Source organism: Xenopus laevis, chromosome 3L (assembly GCF_017654675.1).
Source record: "Xenopus laevis strain J_2021 chromosome 3L, Xenopus_laevis_v10.1, whole genome shotgun sequence".
NCBI classification, from domain to species: domain Eukaryota; kingdom Metazoa; phylum Chordata; class Amphibia; order Anura; family Pipidae; genus Xenopus; species Xenopus laevis.
Genome location: NC_054375.1, coordinates 82,818,091 through 82,845,295, shown reverse-complemented (window position 1 = coordinate 82,845,295; position 27,205 = coordinate 82,818,091). Strand labels below are relative to the sequence as shown.

Below are 27,205 nucleotides of genomic sequence, written 5' to 3'. Positions count from 1 at the left end.
TGTTCCATTGTCTAATCAGGAGGTTGCTGTATCCTCCATTACCGAGCACCAGGCTGCTATCTCAAAGGGTTGTTGGTGGTGTGCATCTGATCTATCCTCTTCCAGTTTTAATTTGCAACACAGTGTTAAGAAGTTTTTGCCTGTGTGCTTGACAGCCATCAAAATTGGTGGTAGCCTGAAATGTCTCCTCAGGGGGGTCCCATTTGGATAGTATTATGTCGGAGTGAAAAGAAACGATTGGTACCGTTTTTCTCTGATTTTCTCATTTAAACAAGGATTGTGAGGAATTTGACATGGTCTCAGACTCTTTGAGGTCCAAGCAATAAAAAGCTTCCCAAACTGATTTTGCAAGTTCGTCTGCATCCTCTGGATGATAAAAATAAAGCTCTCCTTCGCTACGGGAATGCTCCTCACCTAGTTGCGAGGTGAAAAGGGGGGGTCACTGCTCTGCAGAAGAGGAACTGGATGGTTTTGGTTCTATGACTCAAGGACCCCTGAAGAGATGCTTAAGGCAATCACAATAGCAGACCATGATCCTGCCAGGTTTAGGATGGCAGACTTTGGGATGGTGAGTGGAACTCCCAGATGTGCACAATAAAGAGTTGCTTCTGGACCAGAGAACTGCCCAGCAATGCGGAGTACTGAGCAAAAGTGATGTCTGGAAGTAAGGTGCTAAGATGAACTAAGCAGAAGAATTGTAAATTTGATTGGGAATTGAGCATGTCCAATAAGGTGTACATTTGAATACATGGCACAAAGTAAAATTTTCAGCATGTTTACAAAAATAAAAAACTTAATAGAAGTGAACCGGTACATAAAGGGAATGGAAGGAGGCAGGTTGCTAGGGTGAATTTGTATGGAGCAACAGAAATATAAACCATACATCATACTAAAAGTAAAATCCCTTTAAATCATTGAGTGTTATATATGCATTATATGTTTGTATTGTTAGTGCTGCAGTATAAAGTATTCAGTATTGCAATATATTATCATTGTGGAGCTGCTTTTATCGTTACATTCAGTACACAATAAAAAATAAGTCAATATGCCAATAAAAATATAGTGAAACAGGTGCAGTTGAGGTGCTCTCTCTAAAAAACAGATTTACTTACAAGCTGTTCAGATTTAACACCATAAAGTTGAATTGTCTTTGCTATATTTTTAGAGACAGCAGAGGAAAGGCTTGGATCCACAACAGCCACATTCATTTCACTACAAGAAAGAAAGCAATTCTAGTCAGTATTAAAGTGTTAGACATTTTACTTTATACATTTTAATATAAAAATGCTGATTATGTAAATGATTTCATTTATCAAAGAAAAACAAGCTAAAGGGATAATTAAAAATGTGCTTAAAACTAAAAAGAAAATGATTATAGACTCAAAGATAGGTAGTTTTACACTGTGCATCACTAAGGGGCACATTTATCAAGGGTCAAATAGTGATTTCATATTTGAATTTGACTTTTCGAGTGTCAAAATTCAATTTTAATTCCCCTAGAATTAGGGGACCATGGAAACAGTCCTAATTCGAATATTTGACACCTAAAACTGGCCGAGTTCATGTACAAGTAAAATGGCAGTGGTCCGTTGAGCAATTTGGATATGTTAACAGCCTTACTGACATTCAAGTTTTTTTGGGAAAAAAACACGATTCATAGGAATGGAATACGAACAGAATATGATTCGAATTTTCGGGTCTGAACCATTAGATATATTGGACATTCAAAATTTTTCTTAAATAATCTCCCAGTCGAATTGTGGGTATATTCAAATTAAAAAAAATTCACATGAATTTTAAATTCATGATAAAGGGCCCGGGTGGCCGAAACGTTGCCCTGTTTGGAATGTTTTGATACAATAAATTTCACGTTTATTCAAATCTACGGTGTGCTGCTGATAACTGCTTTGAATGAATTTTAAATTCAACCTTTGGCCTCTAAGTGTTTACACAAACCTGTGAGAGCTCAGAAGCCTAAATACATGAGCAAATTTCATAGGAAGGACAAGGTGTCCTATTTGTAATATACTATTATATTTGTAATATATTACATGAGACCCATAAAGCAGAGTTTAGTAAGAATCAAGGCATGGCTGTATATAGTTTTGCTGCATGGTATAGTATAGACAGATCAAACCTATAGCTTGAAATGTTCACATTTAAAACTGGGAATATTGTATGGTATGCTATTATAATAATGCAACTGACAAGAAACTCTGTAGGAAACAAGAATACAAGTTATACAGTTACATTTCAGATAAAAAAAACAGCTAACTCAGCTACCACACCAATGTACCATCTATACATTGTCCAGGATATTCTTCAAAGCAAGATGGAAGCAAATAGGAAGGGTGCCTATGATCTATAACCAGAGGCTTACAGCTTAGAAGTAGCCATGAGGTATTCATGTATTCTCAGTTTATAAGTGTTAAATATACGCACTTGTAAATATTGACTATACTTTAAATGTACAGGTCAGGAATTATTTACTTGTGTTTTTATGTACTGTATAATGCACAATGTAGGAGAGTATTTTTTGTTATTTTATTGCAATATTAATATTTATATTTTACTTTTTTTTAAAAGTTTTTATTTTTGCATTTTGCTTTTAACAGGAAAGGAAAGAAAGGAAAGAAGAAGACATACAAGCATTGTTTTTGCCAGTGGAGCCAAATAATAAAAATACAACTTTATCTATTGTAATATCATTGTCATACCTTTGTTATACATTGCTATACATTAACATGTCTGTAGTCAAATCAGGATTATCGTACATTACTACCTGAATGGGTGTTTATATTTTACTTTAATCTGATATTAACTGTTTAGTTGCATATCAGTGAAAAATAGCTAAAATTACAAATAATAATACTGAATTTAAAATTCAGACATGTTTGCCTGTACAACATTTTCTGTGTTCAATAAGTAGTATTTTTTAGTGTAGGACTGCAGCCGTTAAACGATAAAATGACATGAATAATTTTCTTGCCTCTAATTCACGTTTATGCAACAATTAGACTATTTATAGCATAGGAAAGTACAACATGCTGTAATGTATCATAATGCACCACATGCACATTGCAGACAATTGATTGCTGTACATCAAGTACATGCCCTAATTTAATATCAGCCCACAGAATAGCAGTTGTGGAATGATAGCAGACATTACCACGTCAGCAGATTTTTTTTTATTTGATTCAGCTTGAACTATTTTGGCTGACCTTCACAATCTGGTATCTAAAAGAAATCAGATTTTTTTTTTTATTATTCCTGCTTAAAACTGGACTGTTGTACATTTATTTTAAGTGCAACCTTTAAATCATAGTATTCAGTAGTTATAAAGTAATGTACAATTAATAATGATTCAGTCTGGTCTGTAAATAAAAGACAGTTTGCACTATGTGCTTGTGTTCATTGAGAGGGACCTAAATTAATAACATGTAACTAAATTTTCTGATGGCAGCCCTGCCTAAAACTCCTCTTCTGTATCACAGTTTACAGACTTCTTGCTCAACAGTTTGAGAATATATGCCCTACCTACACTATATTCTGGCAATAATATTGACCCTTTAAAGGCTTCAACAGAATGTTCTAGAGTTGCCCTCAAAGTCTCCTAACCTCAACTTCATTAAGCTAGTTTGGGGAGATTTTAAACACACAGTTCACGAGAGACAACCATAAAATGTATGGACATGGAAGCTTTGTTTTTACCAAAGAAGAACAGGCAGCTTTAGTGCATCAGAAAATAAATAACATTCACTACTATCACAAAAGACTGCAAGTCTTCATTAGACACTAGTGCCTTATCAGGTGATTAGAGGATTTTGACTATTAGGTTACAAAAAAACATGGTGCTTTGCCTGAAAGAAAGGGAGGGAAAGAGATGGAGGAAGAAAAAATGAGTTTGTGTGTACTCAGAAAGGGAAGGGCATAAATTCTTCAATTTAGAAATGTACATGTCATAAAATCATTTGTATATCAAGAATTTATAATTCATCAATACTGAAAATATCAAATAAATAAATTAGTGCTAAAATTGTCTCATTGTACCAAGCAATTAAATGAATTAAGTGTATTAAAAATTCTTGTACCAAATGCAAAAAAATAAAATAAAACACACCGAGATTGGATACAAAAGAAGATACCAGAGTAGAGTTCTCTCAATTACACTTTTGATTCAATTGATTATTTTCGCCGGATATAAATTAATTAATATAGGCTAGTTTTCCTGAAAAATCTTTTTGTTTTTTTTTAGAAAAGCTACCTAGCTTTCCTTTAATAAAATTTAGCATAGATCATTGTGAGACCACAGTCCTTGGATTCCTGTCACTTTTCCTCTTGGTGATATCTCTAGGGACTAGATAGTAATTAATTGAGCCAGAAGATTTTTTGGGATAAATCCACTCTGCTAAACATTTCTGTATCCAATCTACTTGTTTATTGGTATTACATACACGTAATTGGATTACGAGGCGTGAAAGAGGCGATTCATGTCAAGGTGGAGAAACCATCCCTGAACAGAGGCGGGGGCCTTCGACACCACCTGTCTGCTACATACAATGCTGTTGTAACATCTGTACCCCGGCAGTTTCAGAACACTTCACACATCCATTCATGCAACTCTCACAAGTAACACCTATTTCTAGGAGTTGCATGACACATTGGATAATCTTATCTGAACTACACAGAATCAACACCTCTGTGAATTATTTCAGATGTCACCTCTTTGAAGAGTTACAATGTGCCATTGTGATTGAATTAGTGGAAAAGTTTATATGCCGAGAATTTCCCACACCAGTCAGTTGAACTGAAGAAGCTGCTCGGATGAGTAGTGAAACATCATTGATTACTCAGCAAGTCCAGTTGTTTTTAGATTTATCTATACTAGATATTAATTAATTAATTAATTAATTAATTTGCTTTAGTTGTGATATTATTTGAGGGTTTCTGTAAATTACTACTCCCCACTATTCCTATTCCTGTATATGAAATAGGACTAGAAGACTGGTGCTAAAAAACTCTAATGTATGGCAATATCCAGGGTTGTTCTGTAGATATTACATGGTGTGATTTGAAACTCATGAATTTGGAATAAAATCAAAATGATAACGGATTATTGCTAAATACAAAAATTAACACACTATTCTTACAGAGAGTATTGGATATTAATGGAAATGAGAACACATGAAACTGCTGTTAGCTTAAAGAAGAATAATAAAAAATGTCTATTACCTTGCAATAGTTTTTATGATGCTGTCAAGCTCATCTGCTGAAGGGGGGTTACGACCACCAGGTGGAAAGACTAGATTAATTGGATCAAATAGACGGGATAATGATTTGGATAAGTAAGCAGCTTCATAAGGTTGAAGTGAGTCCTTCAGCATCTTTTCTGGACTGCAAAACATAATTATAAAAAAATGTTTTCATCCTTTTCTTTCCTTGACCAATGTGTTTATATTAAGTAAAGAGAAACTAAAATAAAAATAAACTTTATGACAAGCCTAAGGATAGTCATTAAATGACAACACATAGGTGCAGATTTATCAAGGGTTGAAGTGAAAATTCGAATTTGAGTTTTCAAGTTTTTTAAGTGGAATTTGACTAGGGAATACTTAAAATTTGATTTGAGTTTTTGAAAAAATTCGAACAAGATTTTTGAAATTTATCATGTACTAGCTCTTTAAGAAAACAAATTAGACTATTCTCAACCTTAAAACTGCTGAATTGCTGTTAGCCTATGGGGGATGTCCTGGGATCAATTTGGAGTTGTTTGTAGCCTACCTGAGAATGTATTTTTTTCAGAGACAAAACTCTAATCGAATTCGATTCTAATTTGCGGGTTGATCCCATTCACCCCAGTTTGAAAAATTCGAATTTTTGATAAAGATAGTTTTCATGGGAGTTTGTACAAACTCCCATGAACTCTAAATTCGACCCTTGATAAATCTGCCCCATATTGTATTTTACCAGCAGTTATTTGCATTCAGGCCTTACCCATTTTAAAAATCCTTTTTCTGTAATTACAAGGAGATTATCAGTACATGTTACCTGGTGATTTGCTTCTCTGGGTTACTACACCTGGTGCAAAACTTCTGACTTTTACTGCATTGCTCTGTTAGTAAAACCATTTCCTGTTCCTGACCCCTGAAGCCAGATCCTATAACTGTACACTCCTACTACACATCATGATTCTCGGTATTGCTTTACATAAAAAAAAAATCTTCGAAATTTTTTTTTGAAGTTAAAATAGACAAAAGTAAAATTCCTTTTCTTAATACAGGTATGGGATCAGTTATCTGGAAACCCATTATCCAGAAAGCTCCAAATATGGAAGGCCATCTCCCACAGACTCAATTTTAATTAAATAATTCATTCATCATAAAAATAATTTCTTTCTTTGTAATTAAAAAAAACACTTGCTCCTTGATCCTGATATATAATCAATCCTTATTGGGCTTATTAAATTTTTCAATGATTTTTAGTAGATATAATGTATAGAGATCCAAATTAAGGACAGACCTCTTATCCGGAAAACTCTAGGTCCCGGACATTCTGGATAACATATCTCATACCTGTACCATTTCTAACAATTATAGGATAGGTTGGCACAAAATACAATCATTACATAAACAGACACCTGTTGGCTCAAGTTTTTGCTGGACTCCTGAAGCATTAAAGTGAAGGAGCCATACATATTTTAAATACTGTATGAACTGTAAAACTACATACTCCACATCTTGCTTCTTTGTCATAAAGATATCCTGTGCATCATCTTCAGGTTGTTGCAGGTCTGGAATGAGATCCGAGTTCCCACTGTTTGAAAATGAGCCTTGTAAATTCTGACTGTACTGTTGAAGACGCTTCCACAAATCATTGTACAGTCTTAGCAATTTAGGGTATTCTCCTTCAAAGGCCTGTTTCAGGAACATCGAGACTATGGGATAAAACGGAGGCAGTGTAGTATCAATAACATTTGATTTAACAGGCTGCAAGACATCTTAGGTTACAGTGTTTACAAGTTAGACTGCAATTATTAAAGTTATGTGGTTTATCTATGCTGTATGTTCCAAGCTGTTAAAGCATATCATTCATTACTTGTCTATTATAAGTTGAATTTCTTAAAATTAAAATAGTTTATATCCAAGGTGTCTTATAAGAATACATTACAAGCAAAAGAGTATTTTTTTTACAGACGATCAATAAAAGGGAGCATGCGTCCAAAAAACACATCTTAAAGAAACCGTAACATCAAAAAATTAAAGTGTTTTAAAGTAGTACAATATAATGCAATATTTTACACTTTCATTATTTGGCCTGCACTGGTAAAACTGCTGTGTTTGCTTCAGAAACACTATTTTTGTTTATATAAAAAAGCTGTGTAACAATAGGTGCAGCTATTCAAAATAGAAAGGCTTAGGTTACACAGCAGATAGCAGATAAGCTCTGTAGAACATAATGGTGTGATCTGTTATCCACCATTAAACCTGTGCCTTATATAGCCTCAATTTCCGCCATTGCTACACAGCAGCTTGTTTATATTAAGTGTTTCTGATCAAACAGATCAGTTTTAGCAGTGCAGGGCAAAAGTACATGATATTTTCATTATAAAAAAGTTTTTTTTTTGTATGAACTAAACACAACATATACCAAAACATAACTTACAGTTTGTTGCTTTCTCAAACTGACAGCAAAGGATTTGAGTAACAGAACTCCAAAATTTATACAGGATATCTGAATGCCCATCCTGAAATACAACACACCAAATCAATTGTTTTGCACAATGTTTTTACTAATGTCAAAAAAAAAAAGTAAAGGAGGAACAACCTCTTTAAAGCAACAACACTAAAACTACCTATGTTAAATTGTGCTAATATGTTACATTGTGCTAATAATGACAAAAATTATGTCACAATTATGTCACTAATATATACATATGCTCTAACTCTTACCTTTCACTTGGCCTATTCTTTAGTAGGCCCATCCACATATATCTTGATATCTCCCTAAAAGCATTTTTCTTTTAATTGATACTTAATGTTCTCTTTAACAAAAGTAAGCAATATATCGAGGCATTTTATCTGCTTATATATGTTGATTCCTATGAGCAGCTCAAAGTAGTCAAAAATCTCATGCCTAGAATCCTTGGGAGAAATGGTAGAATCCTCCTTCATTAAGTGCACTTATGTTCTAAAGCAGTACTTACTTCTTTGATCAATTTTTAAGCAGCAGCCACCCAGCCCTATTTCCTATTTTGTTTTTGGTATTTGATGAGTACATGGCTACTAGGTGCCACAGGGGTTATATTTAACATTTGAAATTGGCAAAGGTAACACAACAAAAGGAGGATGCAGAATAAAATCCTTATGTGGAAGAGGTAAGAGCAAGGGATAAGTAAACTTTTCCTACAAAACATCATCATAGTACAGTTTTATGAATGTTACATTCAAGTGCAGAGTGCCCCTGGCCAACTCTCCTTAATTTACACACAACAGAATATGTGATACTGTATTAAAGGTCAGGATAATCCAAGCAAATCAAATCCACCTCAAAGTTTTACCTTTATACAAACGTTTTCTTTAGATTATTCTATCAAGATTGCATAAAGCCATAGTAATTGAAAGTATATTTAATATATATTCAATAGAAAACTAAAACGCCACGACAACTTTTACTTAAAATGTTCAGTTATTCAGTCATTTGGCACCATTGCTGGAAATTTTAATATTTGCATTTTAAAATAGCGGTTTTTCTAAAAGCGCATATGGAGGATAGCATTAGGATAAACAAAATAAATTAAGGGACAAAATAAAAAGTATTTAAGTCACCTGATACATTTCCAATTCATAGTTATCGCAAATCTCACGTTAGCAGGGCTTAGGGCGAGATGCCCGGAAATTAAAGGAACAGTAACGTAAAAAAATAAGTGTTTTAAAGTAATTAAAATATAATGCAGTGTTGCCCTGCACCGGTAAAACTGCTGTGTTTGCTTAAGAAACACTACTATTGTTTATAGAAATAAGCTGCTGTGTAGCAATGGGGGCAGCCATTCAAAGGAGAAAAGGCTCAGGTTACACAGCAGATAGCAAATAAGCTCTGGTCTAATGGTGTTATCTGTTATCCATTACTTATCCTGTGCCATATAGCCATTTTTCAATTTCCACCATTGCTCCACAGAAGCTTGTTTATATGAACTATAGTAGTGTTTCTGAAGCAAACAGATCAGTTTTACCAGGGCAGGGCAACAGTACATGATATTATCATTACTTTAAAACACTTACATTTTTTTACTGTTCCTTTAAGCTAAAACTGTAATGAAGTAGCATTAATCAGCATTAATCAGCATGGATGTCACTCTACCCTCAGATCTTTCTTTTGAATACTTTCATGTATTGTTATTTTTGGCACACTGCATAGTTAAAACTTCTGTTCATGCTACATGTACATGTACAGGGTAGATGAACATTGGTGGCATTGACTTTTAACGAGGGGTAGACGGAAGTCTCAGGTGCATTATGGAGACTCCATACTGCACAAGTTATTTAGAGATCTTCTAAAACATCACACCGGTTTTGCTTAATGCAAAAAAAAGCACAATTAAAGCACTACAAACAAACGATTAACACTGGTTATAAATTAGATATAGGAATCACTGTTTAAAGTTTACTTTAAAAATACAAAGAAAAGGGAAATATGAGAAAAATAGGATCAGTACCTTTAATACCCTACAAAATTATGCCAACAGACTAAATCCTTATTATTTGCTACAGTTTTACATTTATAAAAATTACTTTTTGAAACTGTACGTAAATCTTACTTATTTATACTTGTGTTTGTGTGTGGGTATATGTTTAATTTATGCTTAGTTTAGGCTTACATTTTGCTACTCTTTTTAGCTAACATCATTAATAGTCTGCCTTTTTCAATGCCCATTTGCTATGCAATGCAATACAATGCTATAAAGCAGGGGTTAAGGAATCTTTTTATGTATAATTACACTGTACTATAATGTTACAGACCTTGCCATTATGGTATTATGACTGTCCAAAAGACAGCCATCCTTAATAAAACAAAAAGTGTAACATATTATATTTGGGTACTGACCATTTGCAGTACCATGGGTCTTTATATTGTACATAAATGTTTAATCAGTTTTGAATACACTTAGCTTTGTTTCCATATTTTGAAGGTATTTTTTATCATTTCTAATGAGGACATATCTCTAGTTTGTGGTGGGATCTAAGGCTCAGCAGAATCACTGGAAATACACAACTGTGAAAATCTAATCAAAGATTAGTACCATATGACATATTGCATGATATAATATTTCACAGTAAAGGGATCAGATGGAATTCTACTATATTTTCATCCTCTTTTTCACTGAGGAAAAAACATCAACAGTGACTGGATTTAAATTAAATTCAATTGGAGTGTGGATTTTGCCACAGAGTATAAAAAAATCGAATTGTATGCCGTGACCTAGTAACAAAATGTAGAACTAAATAAAAAACGAATAATATAGCATTTACAGATGAACCTGTTAACAATATATATATATGTATAACATTACGAATAACATATCTTTGCTTCACACATAAATGGATAAATGTCCAGATAAGAAGAAAAACAGCTGCAAATAGCACACAAACAGCAGTGTGTTGGGTCCCCTACTAAAACACCTTGGGGCTGATTCACTAAGCTCGAGTGAAGGATTCGAATGAAAAATACTTCGAATTTCGAAGTATTTTTTGGGTACTTCGACCATCGAATTGGTTAAATTCGTTCGAATTCGAACGAAATCGAACGAATCGAACGAAAAATCGTTCGACTATTCGACCATTCGATAGTCGAAGTACTTCCCATTTAAAAAAAACTTCGACCCCCTACTTCGGCAGCTAAAAGCTACCGAAGTCAATGTTAGCCTATGGGGAAGGTCCCCATAGGCTTGCCTGTGATTTTTTGATCGAAGGATTTTCCTTCGATCGTTGGATTAAAATCCTTCGAATCGTTCGATTCGAAGGATTTAATCGTTCGATCGAACGGAAAATCCTTCGATCGATCGATCGCAGGATTAGCGCTAAATCCTTCGACTTCGATATTCGAAGTCGAAGGATTTCAATCCGAGGGTCGAATTTCGAAGTATTTTTAACTTCGAAATTCGACCCTTAGTGAATCGGCCCCCTTGTGTTCTCAGTGCAGAGCCAGTTCTTTAGGTTTGGGATTTATAGCAAACAACCATAGAGAATGCTTTTCAATACCCCTGTTCTTTTACGCTTAACTGAAGTCTTTACTGTAAAGAATTAAAGCAGCTCAATGTTTCAACAAATATCTTCCACATTCCCTGTTATAAAACAAGAACATTTAAACTGCAAAGATCTAGCAAAACTAAATATGTTAAAATAAGCCATTGACTCTTCCATAAAGAGTTGTGATGTGATGGAATTAAAGCATGTTGTAGTCATCTTAAAATACCAATTCTTTAACAATTAGCTGTCTCATAATATCTAGCCCATAGCCCTTCTGAATAAACATGAAGTGACAGGAAGCGCTAAATTGGTAAATAAAAAACGAAAGATATTACTCAACTAACAGAATAGGTAAAAATATGTTAAGCACAAGCCATATTTATTGAGCTCATGTCATGTTAAAAAAAGATAATTTAAAGGGGATCTAAACACCAAAATATAAATAGTTAACTTGTTCAGAGTGGTCTTCTGAGCACTTTTTACAATTTACATTCATTTTCTGTGATTACGGAGATAGTAGCAGTTTATACTGGTACGCAGGCTTGGTTTAAAATCTCTCTTTGAAGGCCCAGAATATCAAGTGAGTTTAGGGACTCCTGTGGGGTTTTGGGGAAAATCCTTGTTAGTTGAAGTATATATGAAAAAAATTCCCACCTAAAAGCTGCCAAACTTTTTCTTATTTGGAGTTTGGAATTTCAACAGAAATGCCATTGCTAGGGTCAGATTTACCCTAGCAACCAAACAGTACTTTGAAAAAGAGATTGGAAGACAAATAGGAGAGAGCCTGGAAAGAAGGATAAGTACTAAAAAGTAATAACAATAAAACTAACTACACAGAGTAGTAGTTGTTTTTGGGTGTTGGGTTCAGTGTTTGAAAGCTATAAAGAGGCAGAAGGCAGCAAATAATTCAAAAACTCAAACAAAAGAAAGATAAGCTGAAAAGTTGCTAAGAATAGGACATTCTCTAAACTACTAAAAGTTAACTTAAAGGTGTCCCCATTTCCAGAGGCACAACTGCCATATAGCAGAGCCAAGGGACCTCTGGGGTCTGCAATGATGAGCAGGTGTGCAGTGGGTGGGACAATGCTACTGCCTATTTCTAGTTCAATGCTCACCTTTGCTATTTCATCAATGAAGCACACATGGGACACAGGGTCTCTCTTCTTTGTCAAGACTTTCTGAAGATGCTGAACCTAAAATACAGGTTAACAGTTTAAATAAACTTCTATACCTTCTGAATATAAGCTGTATAATGATACACAGTTTCAGATGTACCTGGACACATGAAGCATAAATTTGGTCCATTAATTTTTCCATATTTGTCCAAAGAGCAGCTCTGAAAGCAGCAGTGTTTCCTGGTGAAGGCATAGCAGCTCGTCCTGGTGCTCCTACGAGACATAATGAGCCGAATTTAACAGTTTGTATTTAACGGGGAACTCCACACAAACATAACTTAAGCTTTTTGAAAAGTGCCATATAAAAAATGATTTCAATAACAAAAAATCAGACCACTCTACTATTATTTTCAGGCACATATAAAACCTTGGTATTTTCATACAATATGAAGCATAAGAAATTGCATAAAAATATTAATCAATTTATATAGAAAAGCCAAACCATATTGAATGAGGATCAGGATGCGCCTTGCTCTGACTACTCCACCCCCACACCACGCTCCACCCCTACCTAGTACCAACCTGGTCAGGACACTGCTCTCTTCTGCATAAACCCAATATCCAGAAAGCTCTGAATTAAAGCAAGGCTATTTCCCATAGAGTTTATTGAAAGCTACTACTTTTGTATTATTACTTCATCCTCAGTAATAATAAAACAATACCACGTACTTGCCTGTAACTAAGCTACCTAACACCATATTAGTCGCAAAATAATCCTATGTAACGTTTAAATGTCTTTGTATAAGACTTCAAGTATGGAGATCCAAATAACAGAAAAACCTTTTATCTGGAAAACCCTCCAAGATCCAAACATTCCACATAACAGATCCTATAAATCTTGATACAATAATATTTAATCAAAAGTCATAAGCAAAACCAATACACTGTTGACAATTATAGTTTCAACACTGTTTAAATATGAGTACTAAACCCTAAACACAAAGGGACAAATTCACTAAGCGCCTAACGCTAGCGTCAATTCGCTAGCGTTGGCCATTTTCGTTACTTCGCAAATTCACTAACGGATGCTAGCGTAACTTCACTAGTGTAACTTCGCACCCTTACGCCTGGCGAATTTGCGCAACGGACGTAAATACGCAAATTCACTAACGCGTGCAGTGTACTGAACGCTACCTTTTATGCTAGACTTCCTTCGCCACCTCAGACCAGGCGAAGCGCAATAGAGTAGATGGGGATTGCTTCAAAAAAAGTTCAAATTTTTTCTAAGTCCCAAAAAACGCTGGCGTTTTTTCTATATTATGGGTGATAGGCTGAAAAAGATCGAAAAATTTTTTGGGGCTCCCCTCCTTCCCCCCTACATTTCCTAACTCATGGCAACTTAACTATACAGTGGGCACATGTGTAGGGCAAAATAAAAATTTTATTTGATGTTTTGAAGGTTTCCCAGGCATTTGTAGTGCTGCTACATATTCCGCCATTGAATTTGGTGCCGTATGCAAATTAACCATCGCTAGCGTAACTTTGCTTCGCTTAGCGAATCAACGCTAGCGCAACGCAGCGAATTTTAGTGAATTTGCGGAGCGCTAGCGAAACTACGCCTGGCGAAGTGTGGAGAAGTGCGGCGAAGTTACGCCTGGCGCAACTATGAATCTTAGTGAATTTGCCCCAAATATGGGAAGAAGTGCCACATTTTATACACTGAACTTAAAAGCCTAAAGTTGCGGAATCTCTATAAGAGTAAAGATTCAAAGTTGTGAACAGGTTACCTTGGAGTTATCTTTGATTTAGTTAGGAGTGTCAGTTACACTGCACATGCTCAGTGTGCTCCTGGCAGCTGTTGAGAAGCTAAGCATAGGGATTGTTGCAAATCATCAGCTAAAAAGCTGTGGTCACCTTGGGTTGGTACAAAGCTTAAAACATTTGCAACATTTCTAGCCTATTCTTTACTAAGCATTTTTATGCTTTTTGTTATGCTCTAGCAAAATCACTCAATGCTACACAGAGTATGTTTCACTGCTGCATTTATGTGCAGCAAATGTATATTGCTCTATATGATGGGTTTATAGTGATTTATTGGACTTTTCTCTAACATTTTTTAAGGCGTAACATCTGACAAAAGCCAGCTGAGGAATGAAAGTTATGGGATCCGAGTGATGAGTGGTAAAGGACACTGATAAAATACTAATGTTAATGCTAGTAATTGAACTACAGCTTGAATTTTAGATTTAGTGCCCTAACCTAATGATTCACTGATTTGATTTCATGTGTCCTTTTTATTTGTGGACTTTGACACAGATTACAATTACTCACTCCAGAATAAGTTTATGGAATGCACCATTTCATATCTTAATATTTCTAAGCCAGTATCAAGCTTTGCAAAACAATAGCTGAAAATTGCAAAAGACAAACAATAATATATTCTGTGTTTTAACATCTAAACATACTTAATGATTCACTGGAGAATCTCGAAACTCTCCAATGTAACCCATTTGTATTAATAAAACATCAATACAATATAAATAACTACCAACTTTAAAGTTACATGACTGATATTCTAATATAGAATGAATTACAAAAGCAATCTAGCTTCCAACAGCAATTCACAAAAGACTGGCTTTAAAAACAAAAGAATACAACTCATGCATTTACACCCACCACAGCAGCATACTATTAAATATGTGCTCTTTTGCCCAGTTTAACACCTTACATTATAACCATCCAACCTCGTTGATCTACATTCTAAGCAGGGGCTGACACCATGTGTATTTTGGAATTCATCAAACAGGAATACAGTTAACCAGCACAGTTCATCATGGTTCATGACTGCCAACGATAATGGAAGCACAGCATTTAGGTTTGCTAGCAAGTAAGCTGTTGAAGTAAAGCACAATGTATTGAAGAATACCTAGGCTATATAATTAGACAGTGCTGTTCAACAGTTAAGCACATGATGTGTGGGCAGATATTAATTTCATTTCTTTGGCTGGGAAGAAGCTGTTAAAGATTACAGAGTTCCACTCTTACATTTTGCAGATATCATGCCTATACAGAATCTGCAATACATCCCAGCATGAAACACACTCAGCATAATTGTACATTTTCACTTGAAAAATTGCCAAAGAAAAATTGTTGAAAAGAAACCTTCTTTTATGGACGTTAGAAAACATAATTGAAAATTTACAGGTTACAATAACATAAAGTGAAATCTTCTCAGCAAATAAAGAAAATGGAATGCTATTCACTGAAAAAAGCAGAAAAGCTAAAATGCTCTTAACACATACACAGGATACATTTTACTAAATGTAGCTGAATCCTATAAGAAGTAAAGATACTGTATAAGAAACATGCCTGAATTCATTTTTACATGAATGGTCAAATACAACAAACTATTAATTCTATTAATGAGTACCAAATACAGAACCCTAAGTGACCCCACTAAGAACCTTACTCCAAGTAGATTGTACCATTAACAACCACCCTTTTTACCCACTCTTGTAGCAGGCAAGAACAAACCTTAGTTTAGAAAGCAGCAGTTTCTGGGACACTGTATTCTACTGCAACCCTACTGTCCAGCTTCTTACTAACCTCATCATAAAAAGCAAACAAGGTTTGTCTGTGACCTATCATTCATGAAGACATGCTAATTACTGCTCATAATACAGTTTTCCAGAAGATAATTATGAATGTAATCCCTTAAACCTTCAAACTTGTCCACTACAGATGTCAAACTTACTGGCCTACAACTGCCAGGCTAAGATCATAATCCCTTTTTAAATATAGGAATTACATCAACTTTCCTCCAATCCTCAGATACCATACTAGATGAAAACAAGTCTGAGAAAATAAGAAATATAAGCTGGTCTAAAACTGAACTAAGCTCTCTCTCCGTAAGTGAGGGTGCATTCCATCTGGCTCTGGTGCTTTTTCACATGTACCATGTCCTGATGATGTTAGATATGCGCTGAAAAATAACACAGACATAGGTACAGCTTTAAAAGGACAAGGAAACCTTAAATCACTGTGGGGTGTTAGGAACAACTATCTTATGCCCTGCCAGTATACAGTACCTCCTTTTAAAAAAAAAATACAAACTCGCCAGTGACTTGCCTGGGAAGTGCCACACATCTTTCTTGATTTCTCAAATACTCCTTGTGTTGGGCATCAGCTGTACACTAGAACTCACAGAACTGCTATATTGCACAACCATGCACCCATCCCCTACTCCTGAATCATAATAGGAGTATATTAAGAGTCACTATTTAACAGTGTAAACAGGTGGAGTTTTTTCCTTAGTTATCTCACTGTAATTGAGTCAAAATAACATTTATGTATTATTATTAATACAATAAAATTAATATATTATTATTAAGGATTTATTTTAACTTGGGGCCATTCTAATATTATTCAAGTTCACTATGCTGCTTCAAGAGATGAGTTGCCAATATATTTTTTTTTATTGAGTAAAGTTAAAACATCTACTTCTACAGCTGACAACATATTTAAAAAATCATATACTGAAATGGTTTTACTACCGCAATCCTTGAGGGCTCAGTAGGTTTTTATCTACTTGAATACAGGTGGATATAATGTTACAGCAATTGAGTCAGGACAAGAATACCGTAAACACTTGCACAGTAGAATGCCAACTACTTGGATATAGGAAATTGGCCATCTGGTGACAGGAATAGTGAAGTTGTAAGCTGCTCTATATAAAAGAGACTATTAGGGATCCACTGAATCCAAGATATAGTTCAGGATTTTTGCAAGATTTGGATTTGTCTGAATCCTGGGTGCCAAGCCAAATCACATGAAAAACCTTTGAAGTCCTCTCAATTTAAAGCATTGGGGGAACTCAATACAAAAGGAGTTTGCAATGCAATTTTTTGGATTTTGCGCACATCTGAATATGCAAAAAATGAAATATACTGACAAACTGCTTAAAAAAGAATTATTTTTACCGTTGATTACTGCAATACCACCTGTGTTAAAATACCATTGTAAGAACAATGATTAAATATGGTATGTAAACAGTTAAACAAAAGTGAAATATCATTAAGATCATTTAGCTCTGGTCATATCTAGAAATAAGGTTTTAAAGTAATATTAAAAGTTGCTTTCTACCTCTTTGTACTGCTTGTGATGTCTGGGTTAAAATCTTGATATCCAATGCATTGCTGATATTTTCATTTAAAGTTGTACAGTAGCCATCCACAACAGTAGTGATGATATCTTTCAGTGCCCCAAGATTGTAGAAAACTTGAAGTGCTGTTCCAACCTGTGTTGGATTCTGGAGAAAAAGGAAAGATATTTACTTAAGGTTTGTCACATTTACACCTCATCTATTGCTTTCCAAAGTGCGGCCTGTCATCCCACGGTCCTAGTTTAACATTCCTGATCCTGATGGCAAGTTCATTCTAATGTACATCCATCTCTGAGGAAGTGCGTAGCCACAGCTCCATGCTGTAGCTCCCACCCTTTCCAACTATAATCAAGTGATTCCAGTGGTGGCCAATAAAAGGGCAACAAAGTTTGGGAGTTTTAACCAAGAAAGCATCAAGTAAGTTGCAGGTAAAACGTAGTCCCTGTGTAAAATGTATAATGAAATAATAGAATTGTTAATGAATCAGATGAAATTTGAGTGTAGGACTGGCCATTCCAGGGACGACTTTGACGTAGTTGGCCAGCTTCAAAATATTGCAATATATGGACAAACAATCCCTGTTTTGTTTAAAGGGCAAGGCATTATTTAGTAGCTCAAGGCACAAAATGTCTCAATGTCCTAAATATATTGATAATGGGTTGAGCACAGTGGACCTCTTGTATTTCTCTCTCTCTCTCTCTCTCTCTCTCTCTCTCTCTCTCTCTCTCTCTCTCTCTCTCTGAAATATCTGACGAAATGTTGCCGATGCCCATTAAAGTCTATGGGCGTCAAAAATTTTTTTGTCGTATGGCGAAATTTTTATAACGTGCATCTTTTTATTTTGACGCACAACGCCATACAAGTCTATGGGCATCATTTTTTCGCCTAAACAAGGCAAAAAAATTCGCCCATCCCTAGGCACGAATATAGGGGTTGAAACGTTGATAAATTCACTATTTGAACGTTTTGAGAACAGTTACTATGGCCAGTCCTTTACAGTTAGTATGAACAACAGTTATACAGGAGCAGTGACCAGCTCCATGTTGTAGCTCCCACCCTTCCCACTTATAGTCAGGTGATCCCACTGGTGTCTAATAAAAAGGCAGCCAAGTTTGGGCGTTTTACTTTGAAAGCAGCAAGTAAGTTGCAGGTAAAACTTAGTCCTTTTGTAAAATGTATAATGAAGCAACAGAATTCTTAATGAATCAGATGAAAACTGAGCTTTGGACTGGCCAGATATGGGATGACTTTGACGTAGTTGGCCAGCTTAAAGGGATACTGTCATGGGAAAAACATTTTTTTTCAAAATGAATCAGTTAATAGTGCTGTTCCGGCAGAATTCTACACTGAAATCCATTTCTCAAAAGAGCAAACAGATTTTTTTATATTAAATTTTGAAATCTGACATGGGGCTAGACATTTTGTCAATTTCCCAGCTGCCCCTGGTCATGTGACTTGTGCCTGCACTTTAGGAGAGAAATGCTTTCTGGCAGGCTGCTGTTTTTCCTTCTCAATGTAACTGAATGTGTCTCAGTGGGACAAGGGTTTTTACTATTGAGTGTTGTTCTTAGATCTACCAGGCAGCTGTTATTTTGTGTTAGGGAGCTGTTATCTGGTTACCTTCCCATTGTTCTTTTGTTTGGCTGCTGGAGGGGAAAAGGGAGGGGGATGCTATCACTCCAACTTGCAGTACAGCAGTAAAGAGTGATTGAAGTTTATCAGAGCATAAGTCACATGACTTGGGGCAGCTGGGAAATTGACAATATGTCTAGCTGTTTGCTCTTTTGAGAAATGGATTTCAGTGTAGAATTCTGCCGGAACAGCACTATTAACTGATTCATTTTGACAGTATCCCTTTAAATATTTTTCGAAAAAGTAACCGCTCCCACAAGGTTTTTCTCAAAATTTACAAAAAGTGAATTTATTCAGTGTTTCGGCCCCTACATTCGAAAGACGGCACGAATATAGGGGTTGAAATGTTGATAAATTCACATTTGAGAACAGTCCTTTACAGTTAGTATGAACAAAATCTGTAAATACTTTAGCCATAATAAAACAAATCCTTTTTTTATGTTTGCTTTTGTCATATCCGAAAATGCTAAAGAATCAATGCCTGAAGTAGAACAAAATGTTAATTAGCAATCATGTGCAAACTGAGTCATATCCAAATTGTTTTTTTTTAATCTATATACACCTGCTCTCCATTTGTTTCTGTTAAACTTAATTACAATTAATTGTACCAATCAACTCAAAAAACACATACAGATTGCTGCTAAGCACAGACAGCTTTATCTTTTAATCTATAGTAAGGAAAAATAGCAGCTTTGCAGGTAGCTGTCTATTTATTTTATGAAATTACATGACCTTCAAACTGTTTTTGTTGTTTTGTTGTTTTTAATACAGTACAAGCAAACATTTTTCCATTATTTTTTAATTTTCTTGTTGTAATTGAATTAGATAATTTTGTCTATACAGGCTTATCTGCAAATGTGCCAAAATGCCAGTTGTTTACATTTTTTTAAAATAGGGTGCACTATGTGAATTACAGGTAGCACTGGCAGAAGGAATCCCTGAAATCTACCTCAAGATTACACATACAACTGGATCGGATCTAATACAACAACATCAGTTCTGTGCCAAATTGGTTTGGCAGAATTAAATGTAATTTGCACAACCATAGGCAAATTCAGAATGCATAAATCATAATCTCACACATTATGGAATGCACTATTTCAAGAAGCCTTCCAGATATTACACTGGAATTCTCTGAAAAATCACTTTATTGTGGGTAAAATATATTTTGATTTTCAAGCATTTTAGTGCTTTGTACTTTGCAAATAAAACAGCTATGGTACTTTAAAACAATCATCAATTACTAACTGAAAAAACCCTAAGTGCATAGTCATTTAACACTAGGGCAGCTGATATCCTGACCCTAAAAGAAATGTAAAATCCTGGTATTAGCAATATAAAACTGCTAAAAGGAAATAAACAGACACCCAGTGTGGCACATATTATTATTATTATTATTAACATGTATTTATATAGCGCCAACATATTGCGTAGCACTGTAAAGTAAATGTGATTATACAACTACATCACATGAATTACATATATAGAATATATGGAGTAACAAACATCACAATCAATACAGGTACAAAAAGTTGAGAAAGGCCCTATGCATAGGCATACAGTCTAAAGGGAAGGGAGTAATACACAAGGTGTGGGAATGGGCAAGATCGAATTGAGTGGGTGAGAAATGTGGTATTGTATGTGGTGTTGCGTTTGGTAGTTAAGCAGAGTGAGGGTAGGCTTCTCGAAAGAAGTGCGTTTTCAGAGATTTTTTGAAAGCAGAAAGGTTGGGAGAAAGTCGGACAGACCGTGGAAGAGCGTTCCAGAGGAGGGGTGCAGCCCTTGCAAAGTCTTGAATGCGAGCATGTGAGGAGGTAATGAGAGAAGAGTTGAGTAGCAGGTCAGTAGAGGAGCGTAGTAAGCGAGTGGGTGAGTATATAGAGATGAGTTCAGAGATGTAGGGTGGAGCAGAGTTGTGAAGTGCTTTGAAAGTCAGTGTCATTAATTTGAATTTGATTCTGAAAGGTAATGGAAGCCAGTGCAGGGATTGACAGAATGGCAAGGCAGAGGAGGAGCGGTTGCTGAGGTGTATGAGCCTCGCAGCAGTGTTCATTATGGACTGGAGAGGTGACAGTCTCTGGAGGGGGAGGCCAATTAAAAGAGAGTTACAGTAGTCTAGACGCGATATGATGAGAGAGTGAATAAGAATTTTGGCAGCGTCTTGGGTGATAAATGATCGTATTTTGGATATGTTCCTTAGGTGGAAGTGACATGATTTAATAAGTGACTGGATATGAGGAGTAAATGACAGGGCAGAATCTAGGATAACCCCAAGGCACCGGGCCTGGGGAGAGGGGGTGATAGTGGAATTGTTAACTATGATGGATACTTCGGGGATGCTACTGGTGTTAGTTGGAGGAAAGAGAACCATTTCAGTTTTAGAGAGGTTTAATTTAAGGTAGCGTCGCGACATCCAGATCAATCCGAAACAAATGTGCATGCACTCCTGCAGCCAAGGCACATATCAAAATGAGAACTGACAACACAAATAATACCACTCCATAGCTTTTATCATACATGGCACTGTCTTAATTTATCAACTGAAGAACTGCCCAACACAAAGTTAAATAGTGGTTCATCTTTAAGTTAACTTCTAGTATATTATAGAATGGTTACACATACGAAAAAGAAATTGCTGGCTCTAATCTCTCTCAAAACCAATTAAATATTATCAAAAAGCATCAAAATCTAATCTTGCTTATAAAACATTCAGTGACGGAAAACCAACCACTAGGTAGTTCTCACCGAGTGGAAGGGGTGACCTGGGTGTCCAAACCCCAGGTCCGTCACTTGAAAGATGAACAATTCAACTTCAATAATGAAAAAGGTCAGCAGAGCTTACACTCACCAAATTGGCTCTGGTGCCGTGCCCAGAACCTGTAGCTTAGGCAATGCAAATCATCCGAAACAAATGTGCATGCACTCCTGCAGCCAAGGCATTAGAGGTTAAAACTTGTAACTTTATTCCATCATGTTAAAAGATATGCACATATCTTTTAACATGATGGAATAAAGTTACAAGTTTTAACCTCTAATGCCTTGGCTGCAGGAGTGCGTGCACATTTGTTTCGGATAGAATGGTTACGTCTAAGATATTTTCACATTTTTTTATTTTTTTTTATATACTTTTTGAATAATTGCCTTCTTTTGGCTCTTTCTAGCTTTCAAATGGGGGTCAATGACTCCATCTAAAAACAAATGCTCTGTAAGGCTACACATTTATAGTTATTGCTACTTTTTATTAATCATCTTTCTATTCAGGCCCTCTCCTATTCATGTTCCAGTCTCTTATCCAAATCAATGCATGGTTGCTAGGGTAATTTGGTCCCTAGCAGCTAGATTGCAGAAATTGCAAGCTGGATAGCTGCTGAATAAAAAGCTAAATAACTCAAAAACCACAAATAAAAAAATAAAACTGCAAATTGACTCAGAATATCACTCTCTATATCATACTAAAAGTGAACAACAAAAGTGAACAACACCTTTAAATAACAATAAAACAACAAAATCAAAAACTGAAGACCAGCTGGCACTGTCTACAGTATGTGTAAAATTAATTTTAAAGTAAACTGCCTCTTCAAAACTGATCAAAGCCATATGAAAAGAAGCCCTCTTTGTAATGTGTACTTTTTAAGATCATGTGAGCAAAAAATTTTTTTAGAACCAACCCTATGTTTCCACGGGCGATATTAAAGGAAAACTAAACCCTAAAATGAATATTTGAGCAACAGATAGTTTATATCACATTGAGTGGCATATTAAAGAATCTTACCAAACTGGTACTATATTTAAGTAAATATTGACCTTTTACATCTCTTGCCTTGAACCACCATTTTGTGATGATCTGTGTGCTGCCTCAGAGATCACCTAACCAGAAATACTAGAACTCTTACTGTAACAGCAAAAGACAGAACTCTGTCTGTTAATTGGCTCATGTGACCTAACAAGTATAGTTTGTATGGTATGTTTGTGTGCACATTGAATCACAGGCGTGTGGCCCTTATTTTTTAAAATGGAAATTTTCTATTCATGATTACCCAATGGTACATACAACTAAGAAAGTATTACTATTATGAAAATGATGTATTTACATGAAGCAGGGTTTAACATATGAGCTGTTTTATGCAATATATTTTTATAGAGACCTACCGTATATACTCGAGTATAAGCCGAGTTTTTCAGCATCCAAAATGTGCTGAAAAAGTCTACCTCGGCTTATACTTGAGTCAGTGGGCAGTAGCTGAGATTGCAGTCACTTTTAATCATTCCTATACCAACAGTTTGCTTGGGGAGAGACTGCAATATCACACAGCGCCCTCTGTTGGTTATATGAAAGAATAACAGTGACTGCAATATCACACAGCGCCATCTGTTGGTTATATGAAAGAATAACAGTGACTGCAATATCACACAGCACCCTCTGTTGGTTATATGAAAGAATAACATGTGCGTCCTTTGTTGGTTATATGAAAGAATAACAGTGACTGCAATATCACACAGTGCCATCTGTTGGTTATATGAAAGAATAACAGTGCACCCTCTGTTGGTTATATGAAAGATTAACAGTGACTGCAATATCACACAGCACCCTCTGTTGGTTATATGAAAGAATAACAGTGACTGCAATATCACACAGCGCCCTCTGTTGGTTATATGAAAGAATAACAGTGACTGCAATATCACACAGCGCCCTCTGTTGGTTATATGAAAGAATAACAGTGACTGCAATATCACACAGTGCCCTCTGTTGGTTATACAAAAGATTAACAGTGATGGCAATATCACACAGCACCCTCTGCACATGGTAGTGGGACAGTGGGACAATGCACACAGTAATCCATTTGGCAATTCTCTGTCACCATCAACTTTGCAAAGAAGTCCGGCTGATCACTGGGGGGGTCGCTTTGGCGGACTGTGCGCTGCTGGGAGACAGGGCTGTAGTTGTGTCTAGGCTTATACTCGAGTCAATACGTTTTCCCAGTTTTCGTAGGTAAAATTAGGTACCTCGGCTTATACTCGGGTCGGCTTATACTCGAGTATATACAGTACATTGTTTGAGGGGTATAGTTTTCCTTTAAGTGTGATACCGTCCATTCCCACGTGCTGAGATGAAGCACAGGCGTAATGTCGGATGCATAAGGTTTGACACGACTGTCAGATGCAAACGCTGCATGTTGCGTCTTCATCTGACAGTTGTGTCGTGTCGGATGCACACATCGACAACTTCCAGCATTCCTATTACTTACCATAGATTCGGCACATCCAACATGACGCCTGTGATTCTCAGCTTGTTAGAACGGATGGTATCACACTTAAAATCACTCATGGAGTTCTACCCTAACTGCAAGCCTGAAGCAGCTCAGTGCATTCGAAAATCAAGGTGAATGCATATGTACAGTATTTTACTGTTAAAGGTTACAGGTAATAACAGCATACCTCTAAGATAAATCACAGTGGACACAAATCATTAATCTATGTACAATTTATATTGCTCTCTTGAATAATCCTGCATCTTTAACATTGTCAAGAACAAGTGAAATATTAAAATATTTTTGTGACAGGGCAGATGAGTTGCATGCCATCAAATGCATTAATATTAGTGACAATGTGCCAAGTAATATAAAATGTCCAGAGGCCAAGTAGAAAATTATTCATTGACTGTTATACAGTTATACAGTGCTTTAGAAAAATATACATTACATATTACATTAAGGGGCCTATTCATCATGCTGTATGTAATTATTAAGGCTGAAAATATGTGTAAAAAGTGTAAAATAAATGGTGAATTTATAAAGCTGTGTACCCTGCCCAATCATCATATTTTATGCTAATATATTTATGGTGTAACCTACCCAAGTTGATGGGAAAAATTTTGGCAACAAATTATCGTGGAGAAAACTGGATTTTTATCCCCCAGAGCATTTTCAAGCAGCCGCTGCTTTTAATGCTGGAAATTTACACGGAAAATGATTGCACTGAAAAATATACTCATCTTAATGTTTCTTCCTAGCTTTCCTCTTCAATTTATTTTGATTTTTTCTGTCATGACCAAATCAACTCTTTACTAGGTCCTTTGCTTGTTTCCTACAGTAGAAGGTGTTTGATGTCATAGCTTTTTTCATCTCTATTTATTAATTCTTGTGTCATCCAACAGTAACAATATTAAATACTATTTTAAATTTCAATTTGGGGAAAGCAGTACAGAATGCAAAAAAGTTGGGTTACTTGTGATTAAACAATATCAGAATAAAGATAATTATTAGGAACACCACACTGTTACAAGAATTAATGCATTAGCAGTTTAAATTTGTGAGGCGACAAACAGGTACACTATATTTCATTCCACAATTAGGTTTCCTACAGCAGTGTCTCTGTGAAAGAGTTCATAGCTATTGTACGTTGGAGAGTTGTCAGGATCTGTCCTTTTATATAATATATGGATTTTAGATGTAATGCTTTTCATGTTTTTTAACTTTCCCAATCCATGTTTCTTACCATAGAGCCAAGTCAAGATGAACTACTGATTTAAAGAAATACTTGAGGTCAATTTTATGAACCCAAGAATTTCAGAATTACCTATAAACTTTGCATTTTACCTAACTTTTAAGCAGAAATCATTTCTTACAACAGTCTGTTTTTTTTTTAATTAACAATATCCGGTGTTTTATTAGTGTTCATTTTATTAATAATAAGCAGTAGCTGTTTGCAGAATTACATTAGTAAAGGGATCTTCAATTTCTCTTTGCTTCTTAGGGTCATAGTACAGGATTTGAGAATCCTCAGCTTGACATACGTATCTTTGAATTTTCCTTAAAGGGGATCTATTCAGAAAATGACAATTTAATATAAGCTTCATCTGAAATAAGAAACTTTCTAAATATCATAATAATAATAATCAAGTTACTCTTCATCCCCCCCCCCCGAGCAACCTGTCTCTTTTTATTATGTCTTTATGCAGTAGATGGAGTCAGTTTTTGATTGACAGTTAGGTCTACAACATCATTGGGGGGAGGAGGGGTTGCACCCTAAACCTAGGTGCTCATTCTTTCAAAATAACCGGCTCTGATGGAAATCCTGTTTTTGTGCGTGCAGGGTGTTTGCCAGAGTCGGTTATTTTGTTATCTTCTGTTTGTGCTGGAGTTGGTTATTTGAGTTATTCTGCTCAGAAAAGGATCCCCCTACAAGATGTATTAGACCTACCTGTCAATCAAAATGTGACCCAGACCTTAGCATAAAGAGAGCATGAAAAGTGAAAGGCTGTGTAGAGTGAGATACTGAAGAGTAACTTGATTATTTCATAAATGGTACCGAATGTTTAATGGATTGTATTTAGAAAGTTTTATTTCCGTGAGATGAAGCATTATAATCTATGTTTTGCAAAAGATCCCTTTTAATCTTTCATTTCAGTTTTATTCCATTTGAAACTTCAAATGATAGATGTTCATAGAACCATCTTTGTTATAGTGCCAAATAGAGGAACATGAAAATCAAAGAACATGATGCTTACATATCTACCACTCTCCAAGTGCACATACACCTTATTTATCAAGAAAAAAGTAATAATCTCCACCCCAGTATGGGGCTGATAAGCAAACAGCAAGGATCAAGTGAAGGCTCAACTACTGCCCAAAGTTCTTTCAAAACTAATAGCTCCAGTGCACTCATGACGTTAAATCAATGCTATAGGTTGATTATCACTGAAAGTTATCCAGAATACTTGGGACCTGGGGTTTTCCTGATAACAGATCTTTTGTAATTTGGATCTTTGTACCTTAAGTCTATTAGAAAATCATGTAAACATTAAATAACCCCAATAGGCTGGTTTTGCTTTCAATAATTAATTATAACTTAGCAGGGAACAAGTATAAGGTACTGTTTTATTATTACAGAGAAAAAGGAAATTTTTTGAAAATTTGTATTTTTTGGATAAAATGGAATCTATGGGAGATGGGCTTTCTGTAATTTGCAGCTTTCTGGATAATGGGTTTCCACAACGGATCACACACCTACCATACTAGGTGTTGTGCTTACCATTCAGGGCCTATTTATAATGC

At 35.6% G+C, this 27,205-nt stretch overlaps 1 protein-coding gene across 1 annotated transcript in view; it reads right to left on the bottom strand.

Annotated features, from left to right (window-relative positions):
• cog5.L (component of oligomeric golgi complex 5 L homeolog) overlaps window positions 1–27,205 on the bottom strand; it is a 129,546-nt gene that overhangs the window by 27,028 nt on the left and 75,313 nt on the right. Inside the window, exons 8-14 of the mRNA XM_018252643.2 lie at window positions 17,501–17,666; window positions 12,519–12,631; window positions 12,359–12,436; window positions 7,663–7,744; window positions 6,730–6,934; window positions 5,233–5,394; window positions 1,113–1,212 (exon numbers count right to left, since the gene is read on the bottom strand). Coding sequence (XP_018108132.1) covers window positions 1,113–1,212; window positions 5,233–5,394; window positions 6,730–6,934; window positions 7,663–7,744; window positions 12,359–12,436; window positions 12,519–12,631; window positions 17,501–17,666 — 906 coding nt within the window. The remainder of the gene's footprint in view (window positions 1–1,112; window positions 1,213–5,232; window positions 5,395–6,729; window positions 6,935–7,662; window positions 7,745–12,358; window positions 12,437–12,518; window positions 12,632–17,500; window positions 17,667–27,205) is intronic.